Here is a 22,544-nt window from a genome sequence, read left to right as displayed (position 1 = left end):
CGTTTCCTTGATGACCAATTAAACGGATAGTGGACCGTCTCACGGGAACTGAATCGTGAGAGTCGGTGAACGTCGGGTTTGCACTGCGGAACGCCGTCGAGAAGCGTTGAAGTCAGTCCTTAATCTTCGTCCTTGAAACGGCGATAGATAGACTGCACGTAGGTGAAGACACACTTCCAATCTGGTCGACGCATCATCACCATGTCCTCAACATCAAGTAACGGTGCGATGCCGGCGAGTTCGCTGCGAACAACATGCCGTCTTTAACAAATTTTCCGAAGAGACTTAATCGTGGTTATCGAATTTGAAGAACGTAATCGAAGACCAAATTTAACACTTCTGAATTTGACACAATTGATTTTAGCACGATGCGAATGGACGAATATCCATTTGTCTAATAGAAACAAATTTGTGAGCCTACGAAAGAACAGTGCGAGCCATTTAGACTCCACAGTTGAGAATCGATTTCTTGAAAATTAAGGATGGTGTAAGTTAAATTTACTTCACTTTAAGTAACGAAACATGGTACTTATGAAGCGCATAGATAACAGTCTACAATTTTTTTCGACTTAAACCATTCAATTTTCAGGAGCTGAGAGATAAAGGAAATCGCGATGCCTACTCGGCTTTTCTAAACGCCAAGTCGAAGTTCATCCTGCGATTCTCCGGCCGTAGAGAATTATAGTCGAAAGCGTCTGGTCTAAAATGATGAAGCAAAGCGCAAAACGCCAATCCGTTGTTCCAGCTCGTCGAGAAATTATCCAGCTGCACGTTCTGCAACAAAAAGAAACGTGTCCACTTGCGATTGATCGGTATTTCGCAATCACGGCACCAGCCGCTGTGTCGATTTTACTTGGCGACACGAAATTATCCTGCGTTTCTGTAAATAACACGCAAAGCACCATTTTACAGCGCGGATTTACCTCGTACTCTTTGGTCTTGGAACGGCACCACGCCAGTAGCCGCTCTTTTATTTGCGCCGCGTTGTCCCGCACCGCTGGCTCGGTAAACTTGAATCGAAACTCTGTTGCCGGTGACTTTACGGGACTAAATATAGAAAGAAAAGGCATGCGTTAAACTTTTGAAGGAACCAGCTGCGTGTACAGATTCGAAAGCTCACGTCGAGCGCAAGAGTATCGTTACTACCGTGACGTATTGAATTATGAGGATCGTTGAACGAAAGAATAATGGTACCTCCACCTATATAATTTTAATTTAAGAGCTATTGGACTTGGACCCGCATCAGAGACGTTAATTCAACACTTAGCACGTGGCATGTGATCCAAAAGATGATGACACCCGCTGAAGAAGGCACTCAAACACGTCGGTCCGGATAAATAATATTCGTAAACAGTTTTCAATTACCTCGGTGACGAAGAGGCGCTATTTTGTCTGTCGAGTTCACGAAACTTGGCAAACGGCGATAGTGGCTTCTTGCGGGCTGAAAAACGAAGAAAACGCACTCAATAAATAATGGTAAACCATCCGCGTGGTAGTCGTCAGCGCAAACGTTAGGATTTTGTCATTGAAACGCATTCTGTCATCGAACCAATGTTAATATCTCTACGCCTATGTTTTGAAAACCAACGTTTGTCAATAAATCGCTGCGCCATGTGAGAATTATTAGAAGGATTTGGCAGAAAGAAAAAAAAAAACGAAAGAAGAAAGTAAGAGAACTTTCGTTTCTCAACCTCGTCGCCGTTTCTCGATCAAGTGAGATCGCCACCGTTGCGATCAATTTTGAAACGATCTCGAGTATCGTGATTCTTCGTCACTTCATAAAAAATTGTTCGCTTCTCGTGATACGAGCTGCAACGAGGCGATCACGAAATCGCTCCATCCAACCAAGAAAAAAAATTAAAAAAAAAAAAGGATGAGTGAAAAAAAACACGCGGAGCTGGTACTAAACTATAAAGGCACGTGTGCTCGTATGAAGGGCGTCGTGGAAATTTAAACAATTTCCTAACCGCCACCCCGTATGCAGTAGGTATTCGTGCGTGATTACACACGCACACACAGACGCACTCGTACCCACATGGACATCAAAGTGGCGGCGCACGACCGATAAAGAAAAATTCGCGAATTTTATCGGATACAGCTGAATCGTTAAACGCGCGATCCCAACCGGATAGATTCCTCGATCGATTCCGCGAATAAAGACCTGAAAACTTGGCTGGCCTGTGTCCCGAATGTTTACAAATCTCCAAATAAATGCACGTGCGCGAGACGCGCTATTTTTGCGTCGATAGAGGACGAATTATACTCGCGCGTTCGATCGAAGGATAATTTACGTCTGCCGAGAATTCTCGATGGAAACAGAAATTGGTGATGTGGCGTTTCGAATTTTAGGAAACGGTACAAGATGTGGAAAAGAAAAAGTACCCGTCCCGATTTTCAGCGACGAATCCACGTATCTGGATCGGTAATTAAAAAGAAAAAAAAAAGAAAAATTGTAAAATTCATCTCGACTTGAAAGTTCAACATTTTTGTTTTCATTTTTGTATACTTTATTGGGTGAAGGGGGAGGGGAGGGTCAAACGGAACTACGCGTTAAGTTCTGACCAATCGGATGACGCGTTATAGCTCGTTCGAGCAACGCGCCACTCCCATTCCTACGCTAGCGTTGGAAGAGTGGGGGGGTGAAAATTTTGACACCTTTTTGCGAGAAAACGGTTTGTCCGCGGCGTATGGTCCTTTTGAAATTTTTTCTCCCTTTGTCGCGTAGAATACGTAGAAACGAAAAAGATGAGTTGAATTTCAAAATCGAGAAAAATTTGGCGACAAGAGTTTTAAATAGATTCTTCACCGATCCAGGTCCGTAGATTACCATCCCTTGACAGTTCTACGCTCGAGTCAGCCTCGGTATTCTACTCCATCATACCTCGGTTCTATTTTAAGCGGAATCGTGGCGTAAAACCTCGCGGCCAATTATTCATTCACGGTCGGGACATCGTCGCGTGTTTCTTTCCATATGAATTCGGAGTGATTTGACTAGTAGGTGAAATAGGAAAGCACGTCGGCCTACAACAAGGTGTTAATCGGTGAAATTACGTTAACGAGCCGTGGATGCGCATCTTTCATCATTCCGCTCTATTAATGCGGCACGGTTACGCAGAAAATTGTACGATGTACAGGGTGTCTCGCGAAGTGACCGATCAAATTTTCCAGCCGCTTTGGCAACACATCGCGAAGCGAAAAAGTCGCGCATGGAACTATTTATATCCGTGTGATGGCGGGGGAGGTGGGGGGTAGCTCCGGAGACCTTGGGCGGCCAGTCGATTTCGTTACGACTCCGATATACTTCAATTCGTAACATCGCATGTCTCCAAACTCGGAACGCGCTGATATATTAACAGGATTATATTTTCAGGTCGAAGGCCGTTCGTTCGAAGACGAACTTTACCTTTTACGTAGAAGCAGAACAGTGCAACAAGAAAAGACATAAATAAGAGGACTCGTTTCACCGCGAAGATTATATAGAATCTCAGTTTTGGCATAACTCGACGATGGATGGAAATAGACCCACGGCATATACTGGGTGCGTCGTGCAATTTGGACATCTTCTGTTTCATCGAGGGTAGAAAGAAATGTTGGAGGAGAAAATTTAACTCGCTTTTTTCTCGAGAGATGTATCTTTACGATTCGGGTCATTTAGTCTGCAATTTAATGGTCAAATACTTTACGAGATATCTATAATTATTTACGAAAAAAGCCAAGTTACAGGACGATAAACTATATCGTACTGGTCAACTGTTTTTCTTCTGCTACTTCCTTCCATCTTCAACCAAACGGGACAAGTATTTTTACAAGTTTTACAAGATCTTAGATTTGGGTATATACGAATAATTGACCCCGGATAGTTACACTCCAGATAGTCATTTGGGTATGCAGTCTAACTGGTAGGTGTTGATAAATTTAACAAAAAAATTAAGCCCATGGAAGGATCTAAACTAAACCCAGGGACATTTTCGAACCACAAGATCCGTTGCAATTGTACCACGCATCCCGTACCTTTTTCCTGTACAAAATAATCATAAATCGTCGTCATCCATTTCATAGAAATTACCTCGCGAGACACCCTGTATCGTGGTTCCGTCCCCATCAAGAATCCAAGCGTCTCGCGTCGCGAAAAATGGTTACGCGCGTGTGTGGTGTCGCCTCTAAAAGTTCTACTGCTGGCCTATAGTGTGCTACGTTGTTAAACTCGTGCACAGTCCGGGTGGTGCAAGCTATACACGTTATACTGCGCGTCGGTAAAAGGATCAACAAAGAAGGGCTAGTGACTCACTGCTTTATTCGGGGTTTGGCACGACCTTCTAGCACGACTCTCTCAACGTCCGTCCGCAAAACGTGTTCGCAGAGCGCGACTCGAGGCTTATTAAACAAAAACAGAAGTAGAACAGAGAAGAAAAGAAACCGTGAAAAGCACACGCGCGCGCGCACGCACGAACGAACGAACGAACAGCTGCGAGAAATCTCGCTTCGTTGCCCCGAACGCGAAAACGCCGAACAACGATCGTACGGTTCGATCGACGGATGGCGACGAATTCGGTCGTGTTTCTCCTCGATGAACGACGCACGACGACGACGATCCCGGTTTCCGGCGCGTATTCGTTCACGTGGTCGTCGATCCTCGTCGATGATCCCACGAGGCACTACGAGGGGACTCGATACAAGTCGACTCCGTCGCGGTCCCCGTGGTCGTCTTCGATTCGCGATTCTTGCGTTCTCGCGCACCTCGATAGCCTTCCTTTTTCACGATATGTGTGCTCCTCGATTCGTTCTCTCCTCTCGTCTCGCGACAAAACGACACGTCGCTGCTTTACCATCGGTCTCTCTTTTGTTGTGTTTATTTTCTAACGTCTATGGCACTCCGGGGCGTCTGCGGCGAGCGATTAAACTACGACGCGAAAGAGGAACACGATACGAAGAGACTAGAAAACAGGAAAGGAACGACTTCTTCCGTTCTGGAAGAGTGTATCGCAACGGTCGAGAACCAGTCTCGCGCTAACGGTGACCGACCGTCGGTAAAACAGTTCTTTTCTTTCACGGAGCAACAGAACAGTCCCCGGCCAAGGATGAATGGCGCGCATGGCTCTCGATTCCTCGGGGCGAGGTGACGAGGAGGACGATCCAACCGGTCAACACTGTCGGCCATCGGTCCTCGTGGCCTCCTCGAACAGATCGTCGAACACTTTGTCGACGTCTGCGGTGTTCACGTTCAAGAGAGGCATTTGTTGGGGCACTGGTATCGTCAAACGCAGCTTCTCGTCGGTTATACCGGGCATTGTTCGACTACGGGACAACCCGACCATTCCTTTGTTCAAGGCGCGGGGCGAACGACGATGTTTAGAGTGATCTCTGGTCTCGACCGTTTCGGCAGGGTTGTCGAAGTACTGTCTGATCTTGTCCTCCATCTTTTTCACACTGTCGGCCATGGACGAGGCCTCGAACTGCTTCGACCTCAGCTTCTGCGACGAGGGTGACTTCGGTTTGGGCGGTTTCGTGTGCGAGGAGACTCGAGACGACGTGGACGCCGGCACGTTGACACGTGGCGCGCGTGGATAGCTGTTGGAGATGGCCAACTGGTGCCAGGATTCCGATTTCGAGAGAACGATGGACCTGGAGGGTTTGGTCGCGCAAGAGACCAGGTACTCGTCGCTGGAGTCGATCGGTACTCCGTTCGGTATCGGTGAACGTTCCTTGTTGATCGGTTTCGATTGGGCGTTCGGTGCCAGCTCGTAGGCATCTCTGAGGGCACCTACCCTGTTGGCGGTGATTGGACCGGGCGAGTGCGCGCGAGGAGGTTCGGGTTTCTTCTGAGGGACCGGCGCCAAGAATTTGGCGAATCGTCCGGGTCCGTGCAAACTCGACGGTTGGTCGAAGTTTGCAGCCTGATTGAAGCCAGGACGATGAACCGGAGCGAAATTCGCCGGTTGGTTGAAGTTGAAGCTCTGCTGATGACTTTGGCTCAGTTTCGTTTGGTTCACGACCGAGAGTTGACCAGGTGTCCTGAACTGATCCACGGTCAGGTGTTGACCGATCGTCGGCACCTGGCCCTGTTGATGTCCCTGTTGGTGATTCTGAACGAAGTTCGCCGGTTGGCTGTAACCGGGAGACTGACCTACGCTCTGTTGACGACTCTGAGCGGAACTGACGAGTTGGTTGACGATCGATGGATGACTCGGTGTCCTGGACTGGTCCACGGTCAAGTGTTGGCCAACGACGGGCAACTGGACGGGCGATTCGTCGTTCAGGGAGGTGATTTCGTTCTGCAAACGACGCACCAAACTCTGTTGCAGTAGGTTGTGTCTGCGTATTTCGTCCTCGGGCGTCTCACTGGTAGGTGGTTTCGACTTGGACCAAGAGAACTGCGACGGAGAAGGGGACGAAGAGGTTCGAGAGTCCACGGCCACTTCCTCGGAACGTGGTTCAGGACTGTCTACGGAGGAGGCGACGGTAGCTATCGCGCAAGTGTACCGCGTGACCACCCCAATATCCGGGCTGATGTCCTGGTTTTGTATGTTCTGGTCGTCCGGGAAATCGTCCACGGGCAAACTCGGCGACACGAACGAACAATCCTGATTCTCCGAATCCGTTCGACGGCTCTCTGCCTCGGGTCTCGGATCGCTCTCGATGGGATTCTCGATCTCTCTCTGACGACTCGACTCCACCCTGGGCGACACGATCTCTCCCGAGCCCTGTTCGTCGGAGACGCTCGAAGACACCCAGTTCGATTCGAATTCGTTCGACGGGTTGCGATAATTTTGATCGCGATCCGGTACGATACGTTGAGGATCCGGACGGTGTATCAAGCTGGTCGGCCCACCGGGATCCGATCCCTCGTAACTCAGAGGTCTCCACTGTTTCCCGGTTTCCGTGTCGCTGATGGCTATGGTGGGTCTCTCCAAGTCGCTACAGGTCTGAACAGAGGCGTTGCTGCACACCAAACCGGAACCCTTGGAGATCTTCGGTGCAACACGGAACGAACGTCCCTCGTCCTGGTGCTCGTCGTTGATCCCCGTTTGAACCGCCACCGACGAGCTGCCGCGCAGAGTCGCGTCTGGGAACGGATTCCTCGTCGAGGAGTCCTTCTCGGGGTATCCACGTCCACTTTTAACCGCCTCGATCGCGTTCCTCTCCGGGACCAATTTCTCTTTAACCTCCGGACGTACCATAGGTGGATATTGGTACGTCTGCACGCGTTTATCCGGCAGCATCTTGAAAGAGATCTTACCGTCCACGACTCCGGAGACGTTGTCTCGTCTGGTCAGGTCCCTCGGACGTTGTTCCTCGAGTTTTTTCGTCTCGATGGTACCCTTGCCTACGAACGGGGCGAACTGTTTGCAGAACGATCGATAATCGAGTCTCCCGTTCTCCGTCACCGCACCGTTCCCTCTGCTCTCGCCCCTATCGTGATCGATCCAAGGTGGACGAGGGAAAGTAGGTTTCTCGTTGTGCTCTGTGTCCGGTCTAGGTTTCGAGGAAGGTTGAACCTCGCGATCGAACATCATCCTGGCCTTCTCTCTGAGAGTATTCGTAGGTGCGGGAGCATTCTTGGGCCAGTGATAGGTGGTGGGCACCTTGGAGGGCGAGACGGGGCTCGGTCTCTCGATTTTCCGGAACGGTGACGACGGAGCGTGACGAAAACCACCGGCTGCCTCGGTTCTCATCATCGGGGCGTTGTAATTCGTACCTGCGTCCGGATTCCTCTCGCTGGTCGGGTACTGCGTTTGTGGCATCCCGGAGAACCATTTGTTCGCACGTGCCTTCAAAGACGGTCTGTTCTCCCTGTCCTCGGTCGCAGACGGTTTGTCGAAGGTTGTCTTGATGTTTGAGAACCGACTGTTCCAGTGTTTGTTGGTCAGCGACGACATGTCCGGGGTCTTCGCGTAACCGTACGGTTTGAAGGGCGCCACCGGTGGAGCCGTGGGTGGTTCGTTGTTTTTGTTGATGAGGGCTAGAAACTTCCGATCGTTCTCGGTTTTCGGTTGGAAGGTGGGCACTATGGTGGCCGCGTTCAGAGCCGCCTTGTCCCCCACGTTGATGGGTCGCCTCAGGGAGACGCAACCGGTGCTCTCGTGGCCCAACGTCTCCGCCTGGAGTTTCAGGTAACTGGGTATGTCTATGGTGTTTGCACGTTTGATTTTCGACTTCTTCGCGGTGAACTTGTTCCCGAAACGTCCCCCGGATGCCAATTCGGCGCGTTGTCTGAGGGCAGCTGCTAACTTGCTCACGCGACTCTTCTCGTCGTTCTCCTCGACACCGTTCTCGGTCTTCTCTTTCGGCTGATACTCCTCTCCACGATACTGACTCTGTATCACGGTGCTGGACTCCACAACGGGTTTGGTATCGACGACCTCCACCTGTTGAATACCACGGTAGTTCTCGCGGATCTCTTTGTTCTTGTCCTCCAGCAACTGGCGTTGATTGATCGCGTCCTTCACGCACTTGTCGCGTATCTCCTCCGGTTTTCTGTCCGGTGTCACGACATTGCCAAGTTTCCTTTGCTCGTTTCCTTTGATCACTGTCTCCTCCAACGGTAGGTTCCTCTCCTCCTCAAGCCACTTCCTGGCCCGTGCCAGTTCCTCGGTGGAGACACCGATGGTGTGCCTGGTCCCGCGACGTCTGCGACTCAACGACGCGAATTGTACCACCGGTTGTACCTTATCCGTCACCTTCTCCGTCACCTTCTCCGTCACCTTCTCCGTTAGTTTCTCCGTGGACTTGTCGGTCACTTGCTCCGGTACCTGTAGCCTCGAGAGTAAACTGGACACCAGTCTCAAGAGATGTAGTTTGCTCGTCGGATCGGAGGCTGCGCCGTTTTTCGCCAACGTTGCCACGTCGATCCGTTCCAAGGTCTCGCGTAGACGCGACAAAGCGGTCTGTATGTCCGATAGCAACAGATCCTCCAGGAACTTGAGATCTTTCCTCAGCTCGGGTTCCTTGCAGTCGCCGAGAACACGTTCCATCGACGTCCGTATGCGAAAGTCCTCCTCGGAGTCGACGCCCGAGTCCTCGGGCACCGTCGGCGGCTCGTCGTCGCGACGGCTACCCTGGGCTAGGGATAGCTCGAGAGCCGCCCGTAGACGCTCAACCAGCACCGGCAACGAATTCCACTCACCGACTGGCGCGTTCTCTTGGCGTCCATCGGTGCTACCTGCCACCGTCGCCCCTACCCTCGCCGACGACGACGATGACGACGACGTCTCCTCGCGTCGCGCGTTACCGTCCTCGCCGCCGGGCGCTTCGGTTTCCGTTGTCGGAGGCGACGCAGCTGAAAAAGAAACGATACGAGACGGGGGTTGAACCCAGCCGACCTGAGGACTCTGAGTCGCGGCCGTTTCGAGGTGTACCGCGCCACGCATACGTACATCCTTTTTTATCATCTTGTTCTTTCTACTGTTGCGCGCTCACTCACCCTCTCTCTCTCTCTCTCTCTCTCTCTCTCTCTCTCTCTCTCTCTCTCTCTCTCTCTCTCTCTCTCTCTCTCTCTCTCTCTCGATTTGACTCTGACTCTCTCATTCTCTCTCGATCTAACTCTCTCACTCTCTCGATCTAACTCTCTCACTCTCTCGATCTAACTCTCTCACTCTCTCGATCTAACTCTCTCACTCTCTCGATCTAACTCTCTCACTCTCTCGATCTAACTCTCTCACTCTTTCGATCTAACTCTCTCACTCTCTCGATTTAACTCTCTCACTCTTTCAATCTGACTCGTTCTCTCTTAATCCAACTCTATCTCTTTCGATCTGATTCTCGTTCTTTCTCGATCCGACTCTAACTCTCTCAATCTGACTCTCTAACTCTCTCAATTTAACTCTCTAACTCTTTCGATCTGACTCTCGTTCTCTCTCGATCCAACTCTCACTCTTTCAATCTGACTCTCGTTCTCTCTCGATCCAACTCTATCTCTTTCGATCTGATTCTCGTTCTCTCTCGATCCGACTCTAACTCTCTCAATTTGACTCTCGTTCTCTCTCGATCTAATTTTCTCACTCTCTCAATCTGATTCTCGTTCTCTCTCGATCTAACTCTAACTCTCTCAATTTGACTCTCGTTCTCTCTCTATCTAATTTTCTCACTCTCTCAATCTGATTCTCGTTCTCTCTCGATCTAACTCTAACTCTCTCGATCCGACTCCAACTCTCTCGATCCGACTCTAACTCTCTCGATTTGACTCTCGTTCTCCTTCGATCTAACTCTCACTCTCTCGAACCGATTCTCGTTCTCTCTCGATCCGACTCTCTCTCTCTTTCTCTCACTCTCTCGAACCGACTCCAATTCTCTCAATTTGACTCCAACTCTCTCGATCCAACTCTCGTTCTCCCTCGATCTAACTCTCACTCTCTCGAACCGATTCTCGTTCTCTCTCTCTCTCTCTCTCTCTCTCTCTCTCTCTCTGTCTGTCTGTCTGTCTCTCTCTCGCTTTAGTTAGCTATTCGTCTAGTTGGCTCGCGGTGGAACGCGAGGGAAGCGCGGAACGCCTGACGCGTTTTCGCGAGGCCGAAAGGGAGGCTGGTTGACCGGCTATCGCGCTGGCTTTATTTAAAACCCCGCGGGATTCTCCGCGGGATTTATTTTCGGTCGCTCGTTCAACGCCTCGCAGCTGCCCACCAGCGAGCGTGACGGGGGCTACGTTCAGACGTAGACGCCGCCGATCGGTCTCGATGTCGATGGTAATTCGAGGATGGATGGGGGCCCCACCGTGCCCGTTTTCTTCCATGAAGAGCGATTTTTCGACGACACGTACTACTCGCTGAACAGTTGCGCGTACGATCAACGATAACCGTACCAATTACTCCGACGACGTATCGTGGATCGAAATTCAACGTACATCCAGCTATCGTACGATCTTTGGAATTTGTTTTTTTTTTTCTTTTTGTTTTTTGTTTTCTCTTTACGACAATTGTCGGCGCGCCAACGGGTAATTGAAATATTCGAACGAACGTGGACGTATCGTGGATCGAAATTAAATACAAATCCTTCCATCGTACGATCGTTGGGATTTATTTCTCTTTCTTTTTCTTATTTACCGTACGGCGATTGTCCTACGAATTTTACGAATTTACCGATACCCCCTCGCCCGTTTCTGTTTAAACTTCATCAACAACGAGTATGCACCGTTGTAACTGTACAACGACGGCGGAACTCCGATACAATATTTGCGTGCAACAATAAATTAACCCTTCCGGTACGCAGCGGTCGATGGAGGTAGTACCGAAAGGATCAATTTGTCAGCGATGGGAACGTATAATTCCATAAACGCGTTTCCAATCCTCTTGCGTGTTATCCGTTCAATTGGTCCGTTAATTGGACTCTTCGGGAAGACTTTATGCAACGGATCCTGCATTCAACGTGATTGCCCGTTTCCTGTACGCAGAGTCTTCCGGTTACACTTACCAGATGGTATTCGATCGTGAATACGTTGAAACTTGAAATACTTTTCCGCTCGCATACACGTAGATCGCGCAAAAATGGCGCGCGAGATAAATCGAGATAGAATTCCAACGTACCTACCGAATTTTTTAAATCGATCTCTTATTATTTCGCGTTCTCAACGATCTAGATCCCGATAACTTTCAGAATTTCATCTCTTTTGTTCGTCGATGTAAACAGAATAATATGTTTCTTTCTCGTCTTCGAGATTCTCTCTTTCTCTCTCTCTTCGCACCTGATATTCGACGTTTACTCGAAGAAAAATACTTGTTCTCCGATTCCTTAACCCTAGTGCGTTCCTCGGGTCCTTTTCGACCCCCCTATGATCGAAACTATTACGACAAATGGTATCGATTGCACTTGTATTTTCTTAGTACTCTCGTTGCGTTATAAAATTAATCCATTCGCATCCGGAAGAGAGATACTGGTATCGATTTTGAAAAATTCAAAATTTTAATCGGCGCGTTACGATTTGCAAATAAATTTCCAATGGTAAAATTGTCGGGTGATATCTCGACGCGAGATATCAAATCGATAAATTTGGAAAATTTCAAAATTTCAATCGACGCGTTTAGATTTGCAAATAATTTTCTAATCGTCGCGTTTAGACTTGCAAATAATTTTCTAATCGTCGCGTTTCGATTTGCAAATAAATTTCTAATGGTAAAATTGTCGGGTGATATCTCGACGAAAGATATCAAATCGATAAAATTGGAAAATTTCAAAATTTCAATCGACGCGTTTAGATTTGCAGATCATTTTCTCATCGTCGCGTTTAGATTTGCAAATAAATTTCTAATGGTATAATTGTCGGGTGATATCTCGACGAAAGATATCAAATCGATAAATTTGGAAAATTTCAAAATTTCAATCGACGCGTTTAGATTTGCAGATCATTTTCTAATCGTCGCGTTTAGATTTGCAAATAATTTTCTAATCGTCGCGTTTAGACTTGCAAATAATTTTCTAATCGTCGCGTAAAGATTTGCAAATAAATTGTCCAATGGTAAAATTAGTCAGGTGATACCAAGACGCATCGGTGACTAATTTGTATTCTCGGTGCAAGTGGATCAGTAACGCGAGTTCTGTCTATTCGGGACGTTTTTCGATCCAAAGACCTCGAGAGTGAGGTCGCGAAAAGAACCCATTAAGGTTAAGAATTATTTCGCATATCGAAGCTACGGTTCACGCGTTCCGCGTACGTTTCACGGGACCGTGAAACATCGAGGCACTTTCCCCGGAGCAGGCGTTTCGGTATCGATTTTGAACGGTGATCCATCTATCCACGAATTACCGTGCATCACGAACCTGGTTGCGTGGCTTCTTTCTTCTTCTCGTCTTCTATAAAGGTCTCCCTCTCCCTAGCCTCCCGTATCTCCTCGTTGCTCTCCACGGAGAAACTTCTCGCGGTCTCCTTCGGGATGTCGTCGTAGGAGTCTAAATAATCCACGGAACTGGATCTCCCGCTCTCCTCCTCGATGATATTATGAAAATCATTGCTGTCCACCACGGCACGAATATCTGGAACGATTTCATCGGTACTGTATCGGTATGCAAAAAACGACGGTCGTGGTCGTGTTTAATCGTCACCAGAAATAGATTCGTTGGAAAATGAGTCAGCGACACGATTGACAACACGAAAGCGTACGACGATGAATACCAATTGGAGGAAGCTAACCCCGGTATCGACCAGTTTAACTGTTTCTTTTTTTACGCAACTTGTATTCAGAGTGGGTGAAATACAAGTTGAAAAAAAACGATTTGTACCGAAATAAATTGAATGTTATCACTTCGAGTTAAATTACTTAAGTAAAGTAAACGTTAGTCATGTAAACAGTACTGGGAGGAAAGGAGGACATTTTGTTTTCGGAAATCTAATAATTAACGAATTAAGAGGATCCAACGACCCGGTAATTATCGAAGGATTAATCTTATTCGCAAAAGTGTAACGAACTGGAAGAATTATCTTTTATTTACACCGGTTGTTCGAACCTCTATCGTTTACTTCACTTGTGTTTAATTATCTAACGACGGAGAATTAGTTTTGGTCGATACTGTGGTAGCTTCTCTCGATGGAAAACACTGGCTGGATGTTTTGATTATATACACGCGTCCTCGAAGGAGCTTCTGATGAAGTTTGATGAAGTTTAGCGAAGTTGAGACCCAACCAATAGCAGCGGAGCGCAGCGCAGTTACAAACACTTACAAGTGGTACGCGTTTAGTCACGTGCAATGATTTCTCCTCGATCCTCGGGAGGAATTCCAAAAAAAAAGAAGAAAGACCAGAATGAGCTCGGAAGGGTTACGTTAATAATGTTATACGATCGGATGTGTATTCGTGTAAGCCCCTTTCAGCGTCATCGATCATCGTACTTTTTCCCCGGAGTTCCTCGACGTGAGTCTCGTTCGTTATCTATTTACGATACCGAATATTTTCTAGGCCAGTGACGTTCAGAGAACGTCGCGACGCCGGGTCGTAAAGTGGACCTCACCTTCCATCCCCGACATTATGATTCCTCTGCTTCGACTGGGCGCCTGAAACAAGAAAAGAAAAAACAAACAATCGTTTAACTTCCATCTCTCTGTATCACCAACGTATCTCTCGTTATTATTTTCTTAACAATTTGTGCTCGAAATAACAGTTGCATTCTAATTTACATAGAAGTTACTCTTGCGACGGTATTCGATAATTGTTACGAACGAACACTTCCATCTGGTCTCGTCTCTTTGCGTTAAAGACGTTAAATTCTTAAAAAATTTTTTACATTCGATTTACAATAAATTTCCTCTGGTCGTAGACATAAACATCATTTGCACTAACCGAGTACTACGTACGTGAAGAACTTTTTCCACTCGATTATTGATCGTATGGTCAACCCAGTGATACACTCTTAAAGAAACCATCACAATTATCGAACACCGTGGCGAGAACAACTCTTCAACTCTTTTGTACAGTGTCTACCGCGAATTTCCACCGCAAAAGGTCGATCTTTATAATTGAAAACTATCGTTTAATCAACGACCTTTCGGTTCACGGTTCAACGACGTTCTAGGAAGATCGTTCGGATTTAGTATGGCGACATTGAGCTACTCCCTATTCGACGGTTCGTTTATTCCCGCATTGACGCGACCCTCCTGAGATTCCACGAGTGAACGACGGGATTCTCCGTTTCCACGAAACGACACCATGTGGCACGAAAGCGTTAAATGACCGGCTCTAGGTCTAGCGGGTTGTGCGATCCTCGCCGGCGGAGAAGCGTTGGCGGCTGTTTGGGACACGGCAGGCCTCGTGCTAAAATAACTCTGACCCGTTTTCGCGCATACGGAAATTAGGAAGTCCCGCGGATTCTAAGCGAGCTACGCCCGTTCTCGATACAACCGATACTCGTAACACGGAACGCGATTCCAAAGATACGAAAGATCGCGTCACGGGTACCGTGATACGTTATCCGCGTGGACCACTTCGAAAGACGAGGCTCTTTTCTGGAGAACTCTTCGAGGAAATTCGAGACATCGACCGAAATTGAAGAGGGGAAGATTCGCGTCACATTTAACGCGAACTTGAATTTAGATGCTTTGATATACTTTCGCGCGACTACTTTAAAAGATGAGAGTGTTTTTTAGAGAACTCTTCGAGAAAATTCGAAATATCGACCGAAATTGAAGAGGGGAAGATTCGCGTCACATTTAACGCGAACTTGAATTTAGATGCTTTGATATAATAACGAGTGATTACTTTAAAAGATGAGTGTTTTTGGAGAACTCTTTGAGAACCTAAAAAGGGGAAGATGTGTGTCACATTTAACGTGAACTTGCTTTTAGATGCTTTGATATACTAACGCGTGACTACTTTAAAAGATGAGAGTGTTTTTTAGAGAACTCTTCGAGAAAATTCGAAATATCGACCGAAATTGAAGAGGGGAAGATTCGCGTCACATTTAACGCGAACTTGAATTTAGATGCTTTGATATAATAACGAGTGATTACTTTAAAAGATGAGTGTTTTTGGAGAACTCTTTGAGAACCTAAAAAGGGGAAGATGTGTGTCACATTTAACGTGAACTTGCTTTTAGATGCTTTGATATACTAACGCGTGACTACTTTAAAAGATGAGAGTGTTTTTTAGAGAACTCTTCGAGAAAATTCGAAATATCGACCGAAATTGAAGAGGGGAAGATTCGCGTCACATTTAACGCGAACTTGAATTTAGATGCTTTGATATAATAACGAGTGATTACTTTAAAAGATGAGTGTTTTTGGAGAACTCTTTGAGAACTTAAAAAGGGGAAGATGTGTGTCACATTTAACGTGAACTTACTTTTAGATGCTTTGATATACTAACGCGTGACAACTTTAAAAGATGAGAGTGTTTTTTGGAGAGCTCGTGGAGAAAATTCGAAACATCGACTGAAATTAAAAAGGGGAAGATGTGCGTCACATTTAACGAAAACATGTCTTTAGATGCTTTCATATACTAACGCGTGACTACTTTAAAAGAGTAGAGTGTTTTTTGGAGACCTCGTGGAGAAAATTGGAAACATCGACTGAAATTAAAAAGGGGAAGATTCGCGTCACATTTAACGTGAACTTGAATTTAGATTCTTTGATATACTAACGCGTGATCACTTCAAAAGATGAGTGTTTTTGGAGAATTCTTTGAGAACCTAAAAAGAGGAAGATTTACGTCACATTTAACGTGAACTTACTTCTAGATGCTTTGATATACTAATACGTGATCACTTCAAAAGATGAAAGTGTTTTTGAAGAACTCTTCGAGAAAATTCGAAACATTCGCGTCACATTTAACGCGAACTTACGTTTGGATGTTCCAACGAACCAACGTTGCGTCCAACGAACCAAATATTTCACGTGCAATACCTGTTGCGTGTACATTTATAAAACCTGATGTATCAACTAATGTAATCAACTAATATACAAACAACCAACGAGCAAAATTCTTAATAAAGAACTGTACGTCATGCGACTATATTTGAAGAACAAATTATATGTAACGTTTACCAGACTTTGTAATAGATAATAGACTGTTACGTGGACAGTTACGAAATCTAACGCGATACGTATACGATCGAATTGTTGTAAAACAAGAATTTAAAATCTTCGAATAATTTCCAAACGCTACGATCTGTTTCCTATTCCGATACTTCGAATAATAAATGGATCACGTTCGTATGAACGATTCGCGAGAAAAAATCTGGGACAATAGCCGTTTAAAATAAAACGTTGCATCGGTGGTAACCGAATTATTCGCGAATGTCCGAGAAAGACGTGGTAAATTAAACAAGCGATTTTCACACACGTGTCAGGATGTTGCTAAGAAAAGGCTACTCTAAATAAAAACATTTCTGTCTTCGCTGGTTCTCGTATCACCGTCGACTGCGGATCCTCCGGAACGCGATAAATAAACACTCCAGTTGTTGCTTCGCGTACCATAATAAATGTTTCCGCGAGTGTTGCGCAACCGGGCCTCCCTCATTCATTTCTTTCGGCGAGAACGTCGGAGCAACGAATCGGTGTGTTTTTCCAAACGCCTCTGTCCAGTTTTACTGTCGCGTGTTCGAGACGGTTGACTCGTTCACGAAAAATGTCCGACGTAGAAATAAGAATCATTCCACGGGAACCAAGAGTGACCACCAAAGTTCAACGTTTGTCACGAGTTTCAACGTGGATGTTTTCATGATGAGTTTCATCGTTGGAAAATCGCAGACGCGAGTGACTCTCGAAGAAGTCTGACTAACGAAGAAGTAATTAATTTTGGAAAATCGTTGCTTTCTTGGATAGATCGATAAGTACTTTTGGAAATTTGGTGTGTACCGTGTGTCGCTAAGGATAGAGTAATTTTGGAGAAATTGGGGTAAGTAATTTTGGAAAATTAGTGGTAAGTAATTTTGAAAAATTGGTGGTCAATAATTTTGGAAAATTAAAGATGTAATTTTGGAAAATTAGTCGTAAATAATTTTGAAAAATTAATGGTCAATAATTTTGGAAAATTAATTACGTAATTTTGAAAAATTAGTGGTAAGTAATTTTGAAAAATTAGTGGTCAATAATTTTGGAAAATTAAAGATGTAATTGTGGAAAATTAGTGGTTAATAATTTTGGAAAATTAGTGGTCAATAATATTGGAAAACTAGTGATCAATAGTTTTGGAAAATTAGTCGTCAATAATTTTTGAAAATTAGTGGTAAGTTATTTTGGAAAATTAGTGGTCAATAATTTTGGAAAATTAAAGATGTAATTTTGGAAAATTAGTGGTAAGTAATTTTAGAAAATTAAAGATATAATTTTGGAAATTTAGCGGTAAGTAATTTTGGAAAATTAGCGATACCTAATTTTAAGAGTTCGATGCAACGATCGATGTTAGAAAATGAGAAAACTTTTAGATGCAACTGATTCCGGAATATCGATGCATCGATGAGGTAATTAATTCTGGAAGATCGACGCAGTAACCACCTTTGGAAACGTAACTCGTTCGAAGATTAATAAAGCTTGGAAGATCAACAATTCGGAAGAGTAAAATCAGCTTTCAGAAATCGGTGTATTAGAGAAGAAACTAATTTTGGAAGATTGGTGCGTCAGAGGATTAACCAACGTTCGGAATACAGCACGTTTGAAAATTAACGGAAGTTTGAAATAACAACGCGTCTTAGGAACAACCAATTTTGGAAAATCGACGTGCCACAAAAGTAATCAATGTCTTTCGAAAATCGGTACATCGGATTAACGAGAAAAGTATCAATTAACTTTGGAAGATCGACGTGATTCGAGCAGCGATAAATTTTCAAAAAATTTCCGCATCGGTAGATTAATTAATTGCGAAATGTCATCTTAGCAGTTTCTCGACGTAACCGGAGAATCTTTGGAAATTCGACGCACCAAAAAAAAGGAAGATTAATTGTTTCGATCAACGTACCAAAAGATTAATCCAATTTAGTTAGATCTCTGCATCGAAGCACCCAATTTTCAAAAATTAACCGCGAGATATCGTCCCAGGAGTTCACTATCATTCAAAGATCGACGTAACCCGAGAAACGATCAACTTTGGAAACTCGGAGCACCAAAAACTAAAAAAAAGGAAATTTAATCGATCCCCACTTTGCATACAATATCACCCTACGAGTCCACCAACTTCCAAAGATCGACTTCGGAGACTCGGCGCACCAAAAACTACCAAAAAAAAGACAGAATCTCAATCGATCCCCACTTCGAATACAATATCACCCTACGAGTCCACCAACTTCCAAAGATCGACTTCGGAGACTCGGCGCACCAAAAATTAAAGAAAAAAAGACAGAATCTCGATCGATCCCCACTTCGAATACAATATCACCCTACGAGACTCGGCGCACCAAAAACTAAAGAAAAAAAGACAGAATCTCGATCGATCCCCACTTCGAATACAATATCACCCTACGAGACTCGGCGCACCAAAAACTAAAGAAAAAAAGACAGAATCTCGATCGATCCCCACTTCGAATACAATATCACCCTACGAGACTCGGCGCACCAAAAACTAAAGAAAAAAAGACAGAATCTCGATCGATCCCCACTTCGAATACAATATCACCCTACGAGACTCGGAGCACCAAAAACTAAAGAAAAAAAGACAGAATCTCGATCGATCCCCGCTCCGATCAACGCACCTCGTTAACTAAAAAATATCAGCCTGCGAGTCGACCAACTCCCGAGGATCGACTTCGGAAACTCGGCGCACCGAAAACTAAAGGGAAGAGAACAAAAGAAAAAAAAAAAAAAAGAAAAAGAAAAAATAGAAAGAAAAAAAATAAAAAGAAGATCGATCGATCCTCGTTTCGATGAACGCACCGAAGTGACCAGCTACCGCAAGACCAGTGCATCCGACGCAGATTAACGCCGACTACTGCGGGCACAAACCGTCGCGGCACCGTCCTCTATGGACGTGGAATCGGGAACAAACGTAAAAGTAAAGGAGGGTAAGAAAGCGGAGGAAAGTTCCGGTCAGTTTGGTTTGCACGCGGGCCGACCATGATAGGCAACCGTTAGCGGGCGATGTCGGACGGTGCGCGCGAGTTGCCACGAGGACGCACACGCGCTTTATAAATAGTACGGGCGAGTTTCACCGCGCGGTGGACGACTCCTCGATAGCCACCTCGTGAAAGCACCTTCGTCGGCCTTCGACGGGTCGGCTACGCTTTTTACCGAAATACGCCGGTGCTCCGTGCCGCGCGCGCGACCTTCTTGCCCGGAGGCGCACTTTTTCGAGGCGGGCAGCCGCGTCTCGCTTCGCCGGGTGTGGAACCCTGCCAGAACGCCACTACGTTGCCCTCGTGCCCGCACGCCCGCCCGCACGCCTGCCCGTACGACCGAGGTGGAACCTCGCCGATTTTGGCGACGCGTAAGTACGTCCGCTGGCCCGTAATCGCGCGGATGAATCGAAACGGGGCCGCCACGTTACGAGCGGTCGTTTCGATCGTCGCGTACAGACCGGGTTACCGATACCTACGCGATGACGAATCGTAGGGGGACCCTCTTCCGTTCGATTCTCCCCTCTCTCTCTCTTTCTCTCTCTCTCTCTCTCGCTCTCTTTCTGTCTCTCGGCGCGCTTCTTACGCTATTTTCACCGTACACTATTTCGAAACGCCCGTACGAAACCGATCCTCGAGAACGCCGTTACGATTTCTCGCGAACCAGATCTCCTCGGTTTCTCCGCTCGAGTACGTATCTCTGCCGCTTTCATCGAGCACACAGCCGGAGAAAGCTGCGCCCCGATTAATCCCGACGTATCAATCCCCCCCTCCCCTCCACCGATTGATAATCGTTTACACGGGGAGGAGACGGTGTCTCTTTTTTTTCTTTCTTTTACCTCGTCGACGCGTTACCGGTTACGCGCGTATCGTTAACGACGAAACGATCGCACCCTCGGGAATGATCGTATCCCTTGTATCGTAGACACGGAAGAAATAGTATTTCGTTGTTACCTTGAAGGGTCAGAGAAGCGTTGTGTCTCGGGTGTGTATTGGGGGCCTACGCGCTCAGGAGACTGCGCGAGCAGTCGGCACTCTCTTCTGCCACCGGACTCCTCGTTCCGGTGGTTATTGTCGGGTGGTGGTGGTGGTGGTGGTGGTGGTGGTGGTGGTGGTGGAGGAGCTAGCTGGTGGTGGTGGTGGTGGTAGCGGCGGCGACGACGACGACGACGACGACGACGACGACGGTGGTGGATGATGCTACCTACCAGCGCTGCCGTTAAAAGCTTAGCGTCACCCGGCTCGAATTAGACCTACCGAAATAGAGCCGAGTTATTGCCGGCACTATGGACCAGCCTGGACCGCGCGCATACCTTGCCGTCCCGTCGTACGGGACGCGGTGTACGCGGTGCTTCCGCTACCGGTACGGACACACGCCGGTGTCCCCTTGGCACCGAGTGCTCCGCTCGACGCGTCTCGTTCACCTGGGCTGTTTTGGCTCCGTTCGTTGCACGCGCCGAACCGGCCGAGTTCAGAATCGGGATTCCAGCGACGGTACATCGACTCGGTTCCACCGGCTCGCTACGGATGAATGGACCGGTTCGTCGGTTACTCTACAAGCGGGAACACACCTGGTGCGTTGCTCTCGGTCGGTAATTCGCTACGGTGCTCTCGCGACGAATCTCGTCTTTGTCGTTTCTTGGGCGGTGAACGGACGCGGAGAAAGAGAGAGAGAGAGAGTAGAATGGTAATTAGATTCTAACGAGCCGCTTCTCGTCTCTCGTCGACGCCTTTCGGTAATTTCCAGGTCCACCGGTCCTCGAGATCGCACTGTTTCTTCTTTTCTTCTTTTTCTTTTTCTTTGCTTCGTCGAGCTGAGACGGTGAATGGAACACGGCGATCGGAGTCCTCAACGGGGTTTCGTCGTTGTGGTGGTGACTGGCAATCTTTGCACGATAACGCAGACGCGGTGACTCGAATGAATTTTGTTCGTTCTGACTTTATTCGGGCTACGAGGACGCGTACTTGGTCGGTAATTTTCAAATTCGACTCCTCGTTTTCGTCGTTGAACGGAGCTGCTGGTGAACACGGGACTCGTTGAGCGGTTCAGTGGCTTGTTCGGAAAGTCGTTTCGTTTTACAAAACGGAGAGTATGTAATTTAATAAAATGTTTGTACGCTTTTAACAAATTGTGTTTCATTTCCATTAAAACAGAAAAACGAAACGACATTCCGAACGACCTTATAGATTCTAACGAGTCGCTTCTCGTCTTTCGTCGAACACTTTTGGCGATTTCCAAGGCTCGAGATTGCACGCTTTTGCGAGGACCACCAAGCACTCCGACAAGATCGACACATAACCCAAACACCAGGATCACCGATGATCAAAAACCATGTATACGAGCCACCGTCCGCAGAATAAAGATTCATTCATCGTGCCACCTTACTCGAGTCTAAATCGCTGTTCGTCACCCGTTGCGTACTCTTACCTCTAATTACGCTAGTATATTCTCTACGGAGATATTCGGTAAACGGTAACTTTTTACAGAGACGTTCGCTAAATAGTAACTTTTGACAATCACCTCCCATTTCTACGGAGTAGGATACAAATCAAATTACTATCACCTTAATATTTGCTTACGCGAATCGTGAGTTAAAGTGCGCGGGTGAAACGATTTTGAACTATAATATTTTCGTTTCCTGATCCGATACGTTCCCGTGACACTCTCATCGTTTCCGTGAAGAGAACCGACGTCGATTGAACTTCGACCGGACCAGCGACGATAACGTAAACTCGAAGACTCGGTGACCTCGTTGAATGGCTGCCTCGTTCCAACGCCGGCGCACCTGGTGCTTCTTATTCAGCAATTTCTAAGTTCTGTTACTCGAGACGAATTATTTTCGTTATTCCTTACGGAGAGGTGGTGAATGCACGCGGAGACTCGTCGAGCGCTAATTACGCTTTAACGAGCCGCTACGTACCTTTCAAAGATAATGGACACTCGGTGACTCGGTCTGGACTCGGTTTCTTTATTCCGTACGAGTGCTGGTACTGCACCAGCAGTTATGGATGACTTTTGACGATTTCCAAGACAACGTTCAGGAATCGTGATCCGACTTCCACGGGTACGAGGATCGATCTGTG

The 22,544-nt window shown here is 46.7% G+C and overlaps 3 protein-coding genes across 6 annotated transcripts in view; 1 reads left to right on the top strand and 2 right to left on the bottom strand.

The window, feature by feature from the left end:
• Positions 1 to 982: 982 nt before the first annotated feature.
• LOC143155057 (uncharacterized) lies at positions 983 to 19,451 on the bottom strand. Its single transcript, XM_076327315.1, has 7 exons — positions 19,282 to 19,451; positions 13,932 to 13,974; positions 12,748 to 12,960; positions 8,739 to 9,277; positions 4,289 to 8,681; positions 1,366 to 1,441; positions 983 to 1,047 (listed from the first exon to the last, which is right to left on the bottom strand). The coding sequence occupies exons 2-5, from the start codon at positions 13,945 to 13,947 to the stop codon at positions 5,142 to 5,144; spliced, it is 4,308 nt and encodes a 1,435-aa protein (XP_076183430.1). The 5' UTR covers positions 13,948 to 13,974; positions 19,282 to 19,451; the 3' UTR covers positions 983 to 1,047; positions 1,366 to 1,441; positions 4,289 to 5,141.
• The window catches only part of Mol (dual oxidase maturation factor 1 mol), a 9,724-nt gene continuing 6,612 nt past the window's right edge, over positions 19,433 to 22,544 (top strand). The window contains exon 1 of the mRNA XM_076327311.1: positions 19,433 to 19,831. The gene's annotated coding sequence lies outside the window, so the exon portion shown is untranslated. The remainder of the gene's footprint in view (positions 19,832 to 22,544) is intronic.
• LOC143155055 (uncharacterized) overlaps positions 20,577 to 22,544 on the bottom strand; it is a 3,611-nt gene continuing 1,643 nt past the window's right edge. For 3 of the 4 annotated variants that reach the window (XR_012994313.1, XR_012994314.1, XR_012994315.1), the window contains 3 exons: positions 22,382 to 22,539; positions 20,774 to 22,277; positions 20,577 to 20,713 (listed from right to left, as the gene is read on the bottom strand). Coding sequence is in view for 1 of the 4 variants with exons in the window: in XM_076327314.1 (XP_076183429.1) it covers positions 21,310 to 21,630 (321 nt within the window). In the remaining 3 variants the exon portion in view is untranslated. Of the gene's footprint in view, positions 22,278 to 22,381; positions 22,540 to 22,544 lie in introns of all 4 variants that reach the window. The other variant, XM_076327314.1, reaches the window with a different exon arrangement.

This window comes from Ptiloglossa arizonensis, chromosome 2, assembly GCF_051014685.1.
Source record: "Ptiloglossa arizonensis isolate GNS036 chromosome 2, iyPtiAriz1_principal, whole genome shotgun sequence".
In the NCBI taxonomy this organism is placed as follows: domain Eukaryota; kingdom Metazoa; phylum Arthropoda; class Insecta; order Hymenoptera; family Colletidae; genus Ptiloglossa; species Ptiloglossa arizonensis.
This window is presented reverse-complemented; position numbering and strand designations above follow the sequence as displayed.